Source organism: Phyllobates terribilis, unplaced genomic scaffold (genome assembly GCF_046119375.1).
Source record: "Phyllobates terribilis strain yellow unplaced genomic scaffold, ASM4611937v1 Scaffold_1__5_contigs__length_1240528914, whole genome shotgun sequence".
NCBI classification, from domain to species: Eukaryota; Metazoa; Chordata; class Amphibia; order Anura; family Dendrobatidae; genus Phyllobates; species Phyllobates terribilis.
In genome coordinates, this window is record NW_027362761.1 from 1,085,396,573 (window position 1) to 1,085,407,473 (window position 10,901).

Genomic DNA, 10,901 nt, shown 5'->3' on the forward strand with positions numbered 1-10,901 from the left:
GCAACAATATTGCTATAAAGCTCAATTAACGGATGTCCATAAAATGGTAGAGCTCCCACAAGAAATTCATGCAGGATGATCCCCATTGACCACCAGTCAACAGGTCTTCCATAGCCTTTTTTCAGGATGACCTCTGGGGCTATGTAATATGGGGTGCCACAGACCTGGAAAACAACAGAAGAAATGAGATTGATGATACCATTGTTATGACAAGTTCTCACCATAAAAACACAATGACAGAAGATAAAATATCAGTGGAAAAGTTCTCTAGAAATGAAGAACGTAGAGAAGAAACAATAGTGTGATGAGAATTGTAAAGAACAGTCTGGGTTTTTGTAAGTGATGCCAACCTCATGATCCAGGAACTCTCTGGTGATGTCCTCTGTGAATTGCTTGTAGGTGTTGGTTTTTGGTATCATGACACCAACTTTTGAAAGCCCAAAATCGGTAACTTTAATGTGTCCAGCAGATGTTATCAGGAGGCTGTGAAAGAGATGATGGTTTTAGCCTTATAGACCATGTTATAATAAATGATAACTCCCCCCCCTTATTATACTACAGGGGGCACTTACTTGTCTGGCTTCAGGTCTCTGTGCACCACACCATAGCTATGCAGGTATTCCACAGCAAGAACGGCTTCTGCAAAGTACAAGCGCCCCAAGGGGATAGATAAATGACCCCTGGTCTTTAGAAGGGTCCTACAGTCTCCACCTAGAGAAAAAAGGAAATATGACCAGTGAGGGGTTTATAAAGCAGATCACCATGATGTTTAATGAGAAGAGAGCAGAGATATTGGGCAGGAGAGAATATATACAGGTATAAGGTATAGTGCACATAATATTAGTCTAAAATAATGGTGAAATGTGGTCCGTAACTAATAACAGAGTGATATCACATCTCGTCTACAGCTGGAGATACTGAGATACTGACATGCTCAGCGCGGACATACAGGGGAGATCACACAGATAGTGGCATACATAAAATTCACAGGAAAGTTCTAATTAGGCCCCCCTAAAAAAATACCTATAGATATATACACATATCTATGAAGTCCCTTAGTGTTCTCACCAGCAATATAACTTTTATGGCCATTTTAAAGTATGATGCTCCCAAAAGTGACCCCCCCCCACACACACTGTTTATGGTGTCCCCACAGTGAATACTCTTACCTACAGTTTTACCCCACAAATACAGTGTCAGTATAATGCCCCCACTCAGTATGAGTCCAGTTACAGCCCCCTACTCAGTATGATGGTGTCTACAGTCACTCCACTTAATGTAATGGCCCCATAGCCCCTCACACAATATAATGGGCCCCACATGTCCCCACTTAGTATGATGGCCCCCACAAATCCCCACACAGAATTTGTACTCCAACACAGAATAAGGACGCCCATAGCACACCATTCAGTATGAGGACCCGACTCAGTATAGGGGCATTCACAGTTTCCCATAGCCTCTCACATAGTATTATGACCCCACAGCCCTCAATTCAGTATTATGGCCCATAGAAATACTGACATTAAAAAAAAGCACTACTCACCTCCCCCTGTTCCCCCGGCACGCTGCTCTAGTCTGTGCATTGTGAGTACTGAGACTCCACACTACAGGCGTGATGCTGTGATGACTTTGCACCTGCAGTGCAAGGGGTCTCAGACTCACCAGCACAGGCTGAATGGTGGATCAGGCAGCTTACGACTCCCTGATCCACCATTTTGTTTAGCTCTATCCACATTATGAGGATGCAGATACCCATAAAATTGTGATGACAGGAGGAGGGAGGGGGCCCAGTGCCAAGTGACGCCGGACCCCTCCAACTCACTGGTCCCATAGCAGCCCTGCACACAGATCTATGAATTTCTGAGCATCTTGGTAAAATATAACCTATAGTAATTGTCGGGATGTAACCAAACACTTGGACAAATCCTAATTATATGGTGATAAGATGTAAGCAGACATGGGTTGAGTATAATATAATGTGCATGTCCTACCTTCTGCGTACTCCATGACCATACACAGGTGAGGTTTAGTTGGAAAGGAGCAGAGCATGGAGACCACAAAGGGACTATCAGCAAATGTTAAGATGTCCCTTTCCTGAAAGGCCCTTTCCACTTTTTTTGGAGTATCCAGGTTCCACTTGGCCATTTTCTTCATTGCAAAGATCTGTTGTGAGTCTTTATGGTTCACTAAGTAGACGGACCTGGAGAGAAGGAGAATCCATGGGTTATAATAAATCCTTATTAACAGTCCATCTATAGAAGTCATTATATGATCTTTTCTACTAATTCTTGAAGTCCAGCTGTCAATGGAAATCCATTTCTAGAAATGTATAAAATAGCACTACATAGATCACCTATGGGAGGTCTATACAATGCCACGTCTGTCGGAGCCCTCGCCCATGTCACAATACAGATGAGAGAATCTACCAAACTTATTCTTGAGCAGATTCGCTATATTTGACCAGTAGATACAATTCTGTCCAGGTAAAAATTAGTCCAAATTGAAAGTTCTCCAATTGCCATAAGAAGATGTTTATTATGCTTCTCTCATACCCCAGGGCATAATAAATGAAGGGGATGGAAGTAGTTAAAAGATAATGAAACACATTATACCCCCCTGTCCTAGGCTCTCACCTGTCCATCACTGCAGTCCTCCGTCCTCTGTGCCAGTCTTTGGCTGCTCTGGCGCCCCCTTCTGGTGCTGAGGCCAGTGATTGGACTCACATGGTCATGGTGGAGTGTGCCGGTGGAGAAGTCATTGACGTCAGTATCATGTCAATCCTCACGTGACCGTGTGCAGCCAATTACTCTTATCAGCTTCATAATGGAGCCCCGAAAAAAACAAAGTGCACCGAGGAGGAGAGGGAAGCAATGGTGGAGGTGGCAGCATAAGAACAGATGAGGGGCTAGGACAGGTGAACATAGTATTATATTATTTTATGTCTTTCCTTAAGGGTTTGTGCCCATATTAAGTATTTAAAGCAGAACTTTCTACACCATATCTGCATCTCTTGGCAGGAAAAACGTTGCGGAAAAAAGTGCATTTTTGATGCGTTTTTGACATGTTTTTTACCTGCGTTTTTTTGTTGCAGATTTTCCTCATTCATTATTATGTGTGAAATCTGCAGACAAAAATGCTGACAGAATTGACATCCTGCAGATATAAATCTACTGCAAATCTGAAAGGAAAAATAAGCATCGTGCATGAGACTTCAGGAATCTCATTCACTTTGCTGCCATCAGGAAACCCTTCAGGTTTTGTGACAAATCTGTGCTGAAAAAAACACAACAAAAATGCGACAAATCTGCAATGTGTGCACAGGCCCTTACAGTCTAATCTAATACAGATCAGTTTGCTTAACAGTATATAAATGACCTGAATAGTGAGAATTAGATGGGAACAGTGATGTGGACTCAGATCGTTTCCCTATGATAACACTGAGTGGCAGAGCACAGAGGCAGAAGCATTGTCATAGGGAACCCTGAGAAATGTGGATTATGCCAACAGAAATCTCACCCATAAGCTCCACGGCCGATCTGTGTGGACGTCTCAAAGTCGTTCATATGCGGCTTTCTCGCCGGGATCAATGATTCGATCACACTCTATAAAAAATAACAAATAATATTCAGATAAAAAAGCCCCAGATACAAAAACCTCTTCCTCCCATATGATGTCCCAGCTGATTTACACTGATTGAATGTAGGGGACCATACAAGCAGGACGCTCTACATAAACACGTAATTTAAGGGGGATCCTCCATGCACCGGAGTCATTGTACAGTGCTGGACAATATGGAGATCACAGAGGAGAACTTAAAGTGAGTCATTCCCTTTAGTATAAGGGCTATTATATTACACAATAGTGTCATCTACATTTAGAATAGGGATGTCCCATGGTTATATGGGGGATAATACTGGACGGGTCACTCCCACCCCATGATCAGTGACGCACAGACGTCTCCCTCTATGATACTTACAGCCGCAGCTTCTTGGATCTCCGGGATCTCACAGATTATACTGTCAGGATCCGCCAGCACAGTTGTATCTAAAATAGTGATAAAACAATGAAGAAATAAAATGTATCAGACGATATCAATCCTACATAAATAATACAACAATATAACGGAGAAATGGCAGGACGTCTGTAAATGGGATTATTACTAATTATATGGGGATTCTAGATATGAGACGGTACGGCGCATCCATAGACAGATACATCTAATATAAATGATGGAGGACGCCAATCATCACATGAATGAGGAACACATCACCCTCACTGTACATGTGAGTGATGGGAAGAGAGAGCTCAAGCCGAACAGCCATATGCAAATTAGCCTGGAAGTTCACTGGGGGCGTGTCACTGCACTCAGACTTTTTCTTCCACGCCCCCAGTGAACTTCCACCCAGATTTGATTATGGCGTATCTACGTTAGATTTCTCCACACTGAGACTTTGGATTTCTGCCATGGAAGGTTCCTTTATATTAGAGGTAAATGGCCTGTACAGTCACACCACTACGTCATATGTCACATGTGCTGACAGGTTCCCTTTACACAGAGCGGAGAGTAAATCTACCATTACTCCCTGTTCTCTATAATATCTGGATATTTCTGATAGAAGGGCGGATGATCGGCTTACCTGTGATCAGATCGCTGGTGAGGTCCGGCTGACTCGTATTAGGGTCAGGGATTATTTCCGGGTCCAGATTTTGCCCATCTTCGGTGTCGCCTTCTGCTGTTTCCTAATAATTATAATATATATATTTAATATGTGCAAGATTTCACTAAATCACCAAATACATAAATCAGGAAGCACTAAACCCGCATTTACAGATGCAGCAATTGTAACTATACAAGTAATGCGCCATCTTGGTAACTTTTCTCAGAAAGTTCTCTCACTTAGGAGGATTAAGATAAAGTAAGATTGAAAAATCAAACGTTCAGTGTAAACTTCGACTTTTCTGCACTGTGATATCCCCGAGCTGTGTTATCTGCGTTCATTATTTCATGGGTACATCTTGTACCTCATTCATTACTGTACTGGGTGGAATTGCTTTACACTGCAGCTCCTCTCCACAAGTCCAGATTAATATACTGCATAAGAGACTTGAATGCATATTTCTGTAATATCACCTATTATTTACAAGCAGTAATACCCTGATAATAGTGATAGAGGCAGAAATACAGACTTATCACCACTGAGCTGTGACTACATCAGCAGAATACAGACTGTCATCACAGGGAGCAGCAGAGACTAGCGGCCATACATATGCTGTGCCGGCCAGGAGCTGACAGGAGGCCTGTAACATCTAACACCAGATCTGATATCTGACTGATGATCTGGAGAAGATCAAAAAACAAGGACGTGTGATAGAGAAGATGACGGCTCCTTACCAGGCGTTCAGATGAGCGGGCCGGACGCTCCAGGACAGACAGGACTTTTAGGGCGAGTTCTTTAATAAAAGTCAAATCGCCATGTTGAAATCTTTCTTCAGCCTATAAAAAAGAAAAGGAATTAAAAGGAAAATCCTGAGGTGAGAAAGGTTAAAACGGAGCCATAGCAAAGCCATGGGCAGAGTGTGCCATGACTCCACTTTGTAGGGCCTCGCACGTAGCAAGGTTTTCGGGGTCAAAAGCTTAAGGGGATGGTTAAAAGGGGGTTCATTTGGGTCACTTGCTAGGGTCATATAAACGCTGTGGGTGGGGCTGTGGGGGCACTCTGGTCACAGTGGCACAACAGAAGAAGGTCGTCCCACCCGCCCTAATTTTATATGTTTGTGTCAGCTAGATACAATTCCATGTTGAACTGATGTCAGTTTGGCTTGGCGGTGTGAAGGGGTTCTTGGAGTTGGTGGAAAATTGTGATAGGGGGGTTGTACATCATGTAGTTGTGTTTGGTATTTGGAAATGGTCTGGCAGAATTTTAGGGCTTTTCAGGGTGGGTTCCCTGGGGAGTTGGTGGCATGGTGAAGGGTTCTGGTGATGGAGGTGCCCTCGAGCTGGTGGTCACAGCTGGGGGTAATGCTGGAAGTTAAATTAGGTAATGTCAGGCCTTTGGAGTTCCAAGAACCTCATTCTGTCAAAATGTTATTATATTTTTACCTTTGTTATAATAAAGGCCGATTTGGCCAATTTAATCCAATGGTTGGTTTTGTCTTTATTTCAGGGGTGGTAAAATGGGGGGGGTGTTATAGTCAGGTCTTAAGGTAAAAGAAAGGCCTCTAGAATACTCGAGTCAAGGGAACAATGGAGGCGGTCATTCTATGTGACGTCTGCTCCTATCTGCAGATACAATGATCACATATCTGGGGATTCGTCATGTTTATATTTGAGGAAAGAAGAAGTTTGTATCCCGCTATAATTATCTATTATTATGGAGAAGATTTGTGCGGAGCGTCCGCCACTTACCTGCTGTAGTATTGTCCTGATGTTCTGAGGTAAATCAGTCAGATATTCTGACGTTAGATGACCTTGATAGTATTTGGTCACGCAGTCATTTACTTGCTCCATCACCAGCCGGTGAGTGAAGCTGAGGACGCCATCAGGTGGTAGAAGCGAAGTGTCAGGGCGATTGTTGATAAGAATCCCCAATAGTGCTTCTACCTGAAGATTATCCAAAAGTAATTCAGCCATAGCGAGAAACTGCAAGTGCGCTCAATCACTATGAAGCCAAAAATGGCACTCGTGACCCTGTGTACATTCTATAAGTATTGACTGTGAGCTCTGATGTCATAATGGCCGACCATCATTGGTGATGTCATCACGGAATCTTGTGATAGAATCTTAAACGGACGGCTCTGCACAAACAGATGCTGCCTAGCAATATTGAAATTGGAAACACCATAGAATGAATTATGTCTCTGTGTTATTATGGCCGTTCTATTTTATTTCCAACTAAAACACAACCAGGATAAGAGATTGTTCACATGTTGCATTTTTTCCTACCCCCAAAACCGGAGTGATAGCAGAAAAAACGCTACATACAATACTCGTGTTATTGCAGCGCTTTTAATTGTTTTGATCTTTTTTAATTAATTTGAATGGGTGAAAAATGCTGCAAACCCCTGAAAGAATTGACCACCTGCAGATTTAAAAGAAAAACAGGGGAAAAAATGCAGCGTGTGACTGAGAGTTTAGAAATCTCATTCTCTAAGCTGGTACTGTAAAATGCAGCATTTTGTTTTCTGCAGAAGAAAAAAAAAAAGTCTAAAAAAAAAAAAAGATGAACATACCTTAAAGATATACTCAGTGATATTATTGGAAACATTGTATATATTTATTTCTCATGTGTCTTTTTTTTCACAATAGAACATGTAACTCATTGGTTCAAGATTACTATTAACAACTGTGGCAAATATGGAAGAATTAATGATAAGTGACCCGAGTTATAAATCATTTACTCTGCTACTTCTAATGGTGTATAACATGTACTCTGCTACTTCTAATGGTGTATACCATGTGCTCTGCTACTTCTAATGGTGTATACCATGTACTCTGCTACTTCTAATGGTGTATACCATGTACTCTGCTACTTCTAATGGTGTATACCATGTGCTCTGCTACTTCTAATGGTGTATACCATGTGCTCTGCTACTTCTAATGGTGTATACCATGTGCTCCGCTACTTCTAATGGTGTATACCATGTGCTCTGCTACTTCTAATGGTGTATACCATGTACTCTGCTACTTCTAATGGTGTATACCATGTGCTCTGCTACTTCTAATGGTGTATACCATGTGCTCTGCTACTTCTAATGGTGTATACCATGTACTCTGCTACTTCTAATGGTGTATACCATGTGCTCTGCTACTTCTAATGGTGTATACCATGTGCTCTGCTACTTCTAATGGTGTATACCATGTGCTCTGCTACTTCTAATGGTGTATACCATGTGCTCTGCTACTTCTAATGGTGTATACCATGTACTCTGCTACTTCTAATGGTGTATACCAGGGGTGGGCAATTAATTTTGCCAGGGGGCCGCATGAGAAATTGGGATGGTTTTAGAGGGCCGGACTAATATAATTAACTCCGTTCTACCCAATACTGTATATATACATATGCTATCTTTTCATAAACAAACAGTATGTTAAACTATGCAAAGATTTAAAATACAATGAAAATACGGAGGACCTAATTACATCATTATTTAATGATAAGATGTTGAACTGCAACCAGCTTGTGATTGTTCACTTTAGAAAATTGTTAACTTTAACAGTGTTTGGAAAAAACTTGCTATTTTAGGTCAAGATATCATGTTAGTTTTTTAACGAACGGCATCCCTTTAACTTCGTAAAGAACAGAAAATTAAACATTTCAATAACATGAAAATGTTCAATGAGAGTAATCTAGCCTGTTTTGGGCCTGAACAAGTTCATTGAAGTTAGGTTCAATATCTGAGGTGGATATGCGAAGCACTGCACACAAGTGATCATCACTGAGAGAGGATCTGTATCTGGATTTGTTGAACTTCATCAGTGAGAATGTTTGTTCACATACGTAGGTAGATCCAAAGAGAACCAACATCCTCTGAGCATGCCTCCTTATGTTTGGAAAGTTTTCCTCTTTGAGAGAAGAATAAAACTCCAGCAGTGATACTGATTTAAAAAGCTCTGCCAGTAGATTGTCAGACTGCAGATCAATGAGTTCTAACTGGACATCACTGGGTGCATTATCCACACAGCATGCAAAGGGAGAGGAAATCGTGTGCATTTCACTCTCAACTCCTTTGAAGTCTTCAAATCTTCTGGAAAATTCATCATATAAAGCCGCTAACATGGATGAATACTTGTCGAGGTGATCAGCTGATGGTGTGACTTCTTTCAGTGTTGGCACGTGAGTGAGAATTTTGTCCTTCAATTGGCTAGAAAGAAACTTCAACTTTCTCATGAAAGCTGTCACCAAGCTGAACATTTCATGTGCAAAGAGGCCTTTGCCTTGGAGCTTGCTATTTAGCTCATTCATTAGTGTAGTCACATCAATGGCAAAGGCCAGATCTGCCATCCAGTGCTTATCTGAGAACTCTGGGATGTCTTTGCCTTTCATCTTACAAAAATCCTGAATCTCAGCTCTCAGGTCCCATACTCTTTTAAGCACCTTTCCAAGGCTGAGCCATCTCACAGCGGTGTGGTAGGCTATGTCACTATGTTCACTTTCTTGCTCCTCCAACAGTGCAACAAACTGTCTGTGATTCAGCCCTCTTGCCCTGATAAAATTAACTGTCTTAGTTACAACATCAACAACATGGCTGATTTTTAGCACCGACTTGCACAGCACTTCTTGATGAATAATGCAATGCAAAAATATCAATTTCTGTTCTGGGTTTATTTCATTCACTTTATCTTGCATCCGCTTCAAAAGTCCAACGTTTTTCCCTGTCATATTTGGACAGCCATCGGTTATAACACTTACTAATTTGTTCCATTTTAGGCCCAGTTTGTCCATGGATGCATTTACTTCGGTGAACAAATCACTCCCTGTTGTGGTACCTTTCATTGATCGCAAAGCTAACAGCTCTTCGGTCATCTCAAATTTTTTTGTTATTCCGCGTACAAAGATAAGTAACTGGGCGGTATCACGGATATCACAGCTCTCGTCCAGAGCCATGCAAAAAAAAATAAAATCATCAACTTTGTTTTTCAGCTGAAACTCCAAATTCCCCGCAATGTCTTCTACCCGTCTTGTTACGGTTCGTCTGGAGAGGGGCACATTTGAAAATGCTTCTTTTTTCTCAGGACAAATTATCGCTGCAGAGTCCACCAAACATTCTTTGACGAACTCCCCTTCACAGAATGGCTTACTGTTTCTTGCAATTTTGTGGGATATTACAAAGCTTGTCCTGACGGCTGCATCCCTGGATGTGTGGAGCTTTGTAAAAAATCCTTGCTGCCTTTGCAGTTTTGATAGCAAATCTTCAGATGCCCGTGCCTGCTCTGCCTCTGTCAAGTTCTTGTATTTCTCTGCATGTTTAGTCTCATAATGGCGACTTAAATTGTAATCCTTAAACACAGCTATCTGCTCTCCACAAACTAAGCATACAGCTTTACCTTTGGCTTCAGTAAATAAATATTTAGAAGTCCATTCCTTTTTAAAAACTCTGCATTCTGCATCAATCTTCCTTTTTTTAATGTTAGCTGACATATTTAAGGGCTAACTGTGACCCGCAGATGTCAGGGTCTACTCTGGTGCAAGGATGATAAAGCTCACTGCGTCTGCTGGGACTCCTGTGGTTCCTGATGTATCATGAGAACAGGAGTGGTACACACATACCACGTGCTTCCTCCCCTGTCCCCTGCAGCAGCCACTCTGTTCTTCTGACACTCGGGCAGAGAATCGGGACTCCCATTGGAAGAATTGTCTGCCCGAGTGTCAGAAGAACAGAGTGGCTGCTGCAGGGGACAGGGGAGGAAGCACGTGTACTCATCATTCCTCAGGAACCGGAGGAGTCTCGGCAGACGCGGTGAGCTGTGTCCCGCGGCCGGTCATATACAGAAACATTCCCCCCTTCCTTTTCATAACCAGTGTAACACAGCCCAACTCACATGCTCCAGAGACCATACAGTACGCCTGCCCTGCAGGCTCTGGAGCAGCACCAAGGCCCCCACCACAGCCCCCCTATCCCCGCACTGACTTACATAGCCGCTGCTCTGTCAGCGGTGCGCGGGATGAGTCACCGCCTCAGTCCATCCAGGGATCCCAGCTTCAGAGGTTGCGAGCTGCCCCCGCCCCCTAGACCCGCCCCCTAGCGTCAGAGAGGACGCGCCCGGCGTGTCTCTAAGTCACGGCAGAAGGAAGGAACCGGAGGAGTCCCGGCAGACAAGGTGAGATCATGCATCCTTGCTGATCTGCCGGAGCGCCTCCGCGGGCCGGTCACTGACAGCCGGCGGGCCGGATGCGGCCCGC

The 10,901-nt window shown here is 42.9% G+C and overlaps 1 protein-coding gene across 1 annotated transcript; it reads right to left on the reverse strand.

Annotated features, from left to right (window-relative positions):
- Positions 1 to 698: 698 nt before the first annotated feature.
- Positions 699 to 10,139, reverse strand: LOC141165268 (general transcription factor II-I repeat domain-containing protein 2B-like). Its single transcript, XM_073650899.1, has 4 exons — positions 8,499 to 10,139; positions 5,393 to 5,494; positions 3,517 to 3,602; positions 699 to 711 (listed from the first exon to the last, which is right to left on the reverse strand). Exons 1-4 carry the CDS (start codon positions 10,137 to 10,139, stop codon positions 699 to 701), a joined length of 1,842 nt encoding a protein of 613 aa, XP_073507000.1.
- Between the last annotated feature and the right edge of the window lie 762 nt (positions 10,140 to 10,901).

Coding starts and splice junctions, on each gene's coding strand:
- LOC141165268 (XM_073650899.1), bottom strand. CDS start 10,139: ATGTCAGCTAACATTAAAAAAAGGAAGATTGATGCAGAATGCAGAGTT. Junction 5,495..8,498: donor TTCTCTTTGGATCTACCTAC/GTATGTGAACAA, acceptor TCTTTTTTATAG/GCTGAAGAAAGATTTCAACA. Junction 3,603..5,392: donor CCCGCTCATCTGAACGCCTG/GTAAGGAGCCGT, acceptor TATTTTTTATAG/AGTGTGATCGAATCATTGAT.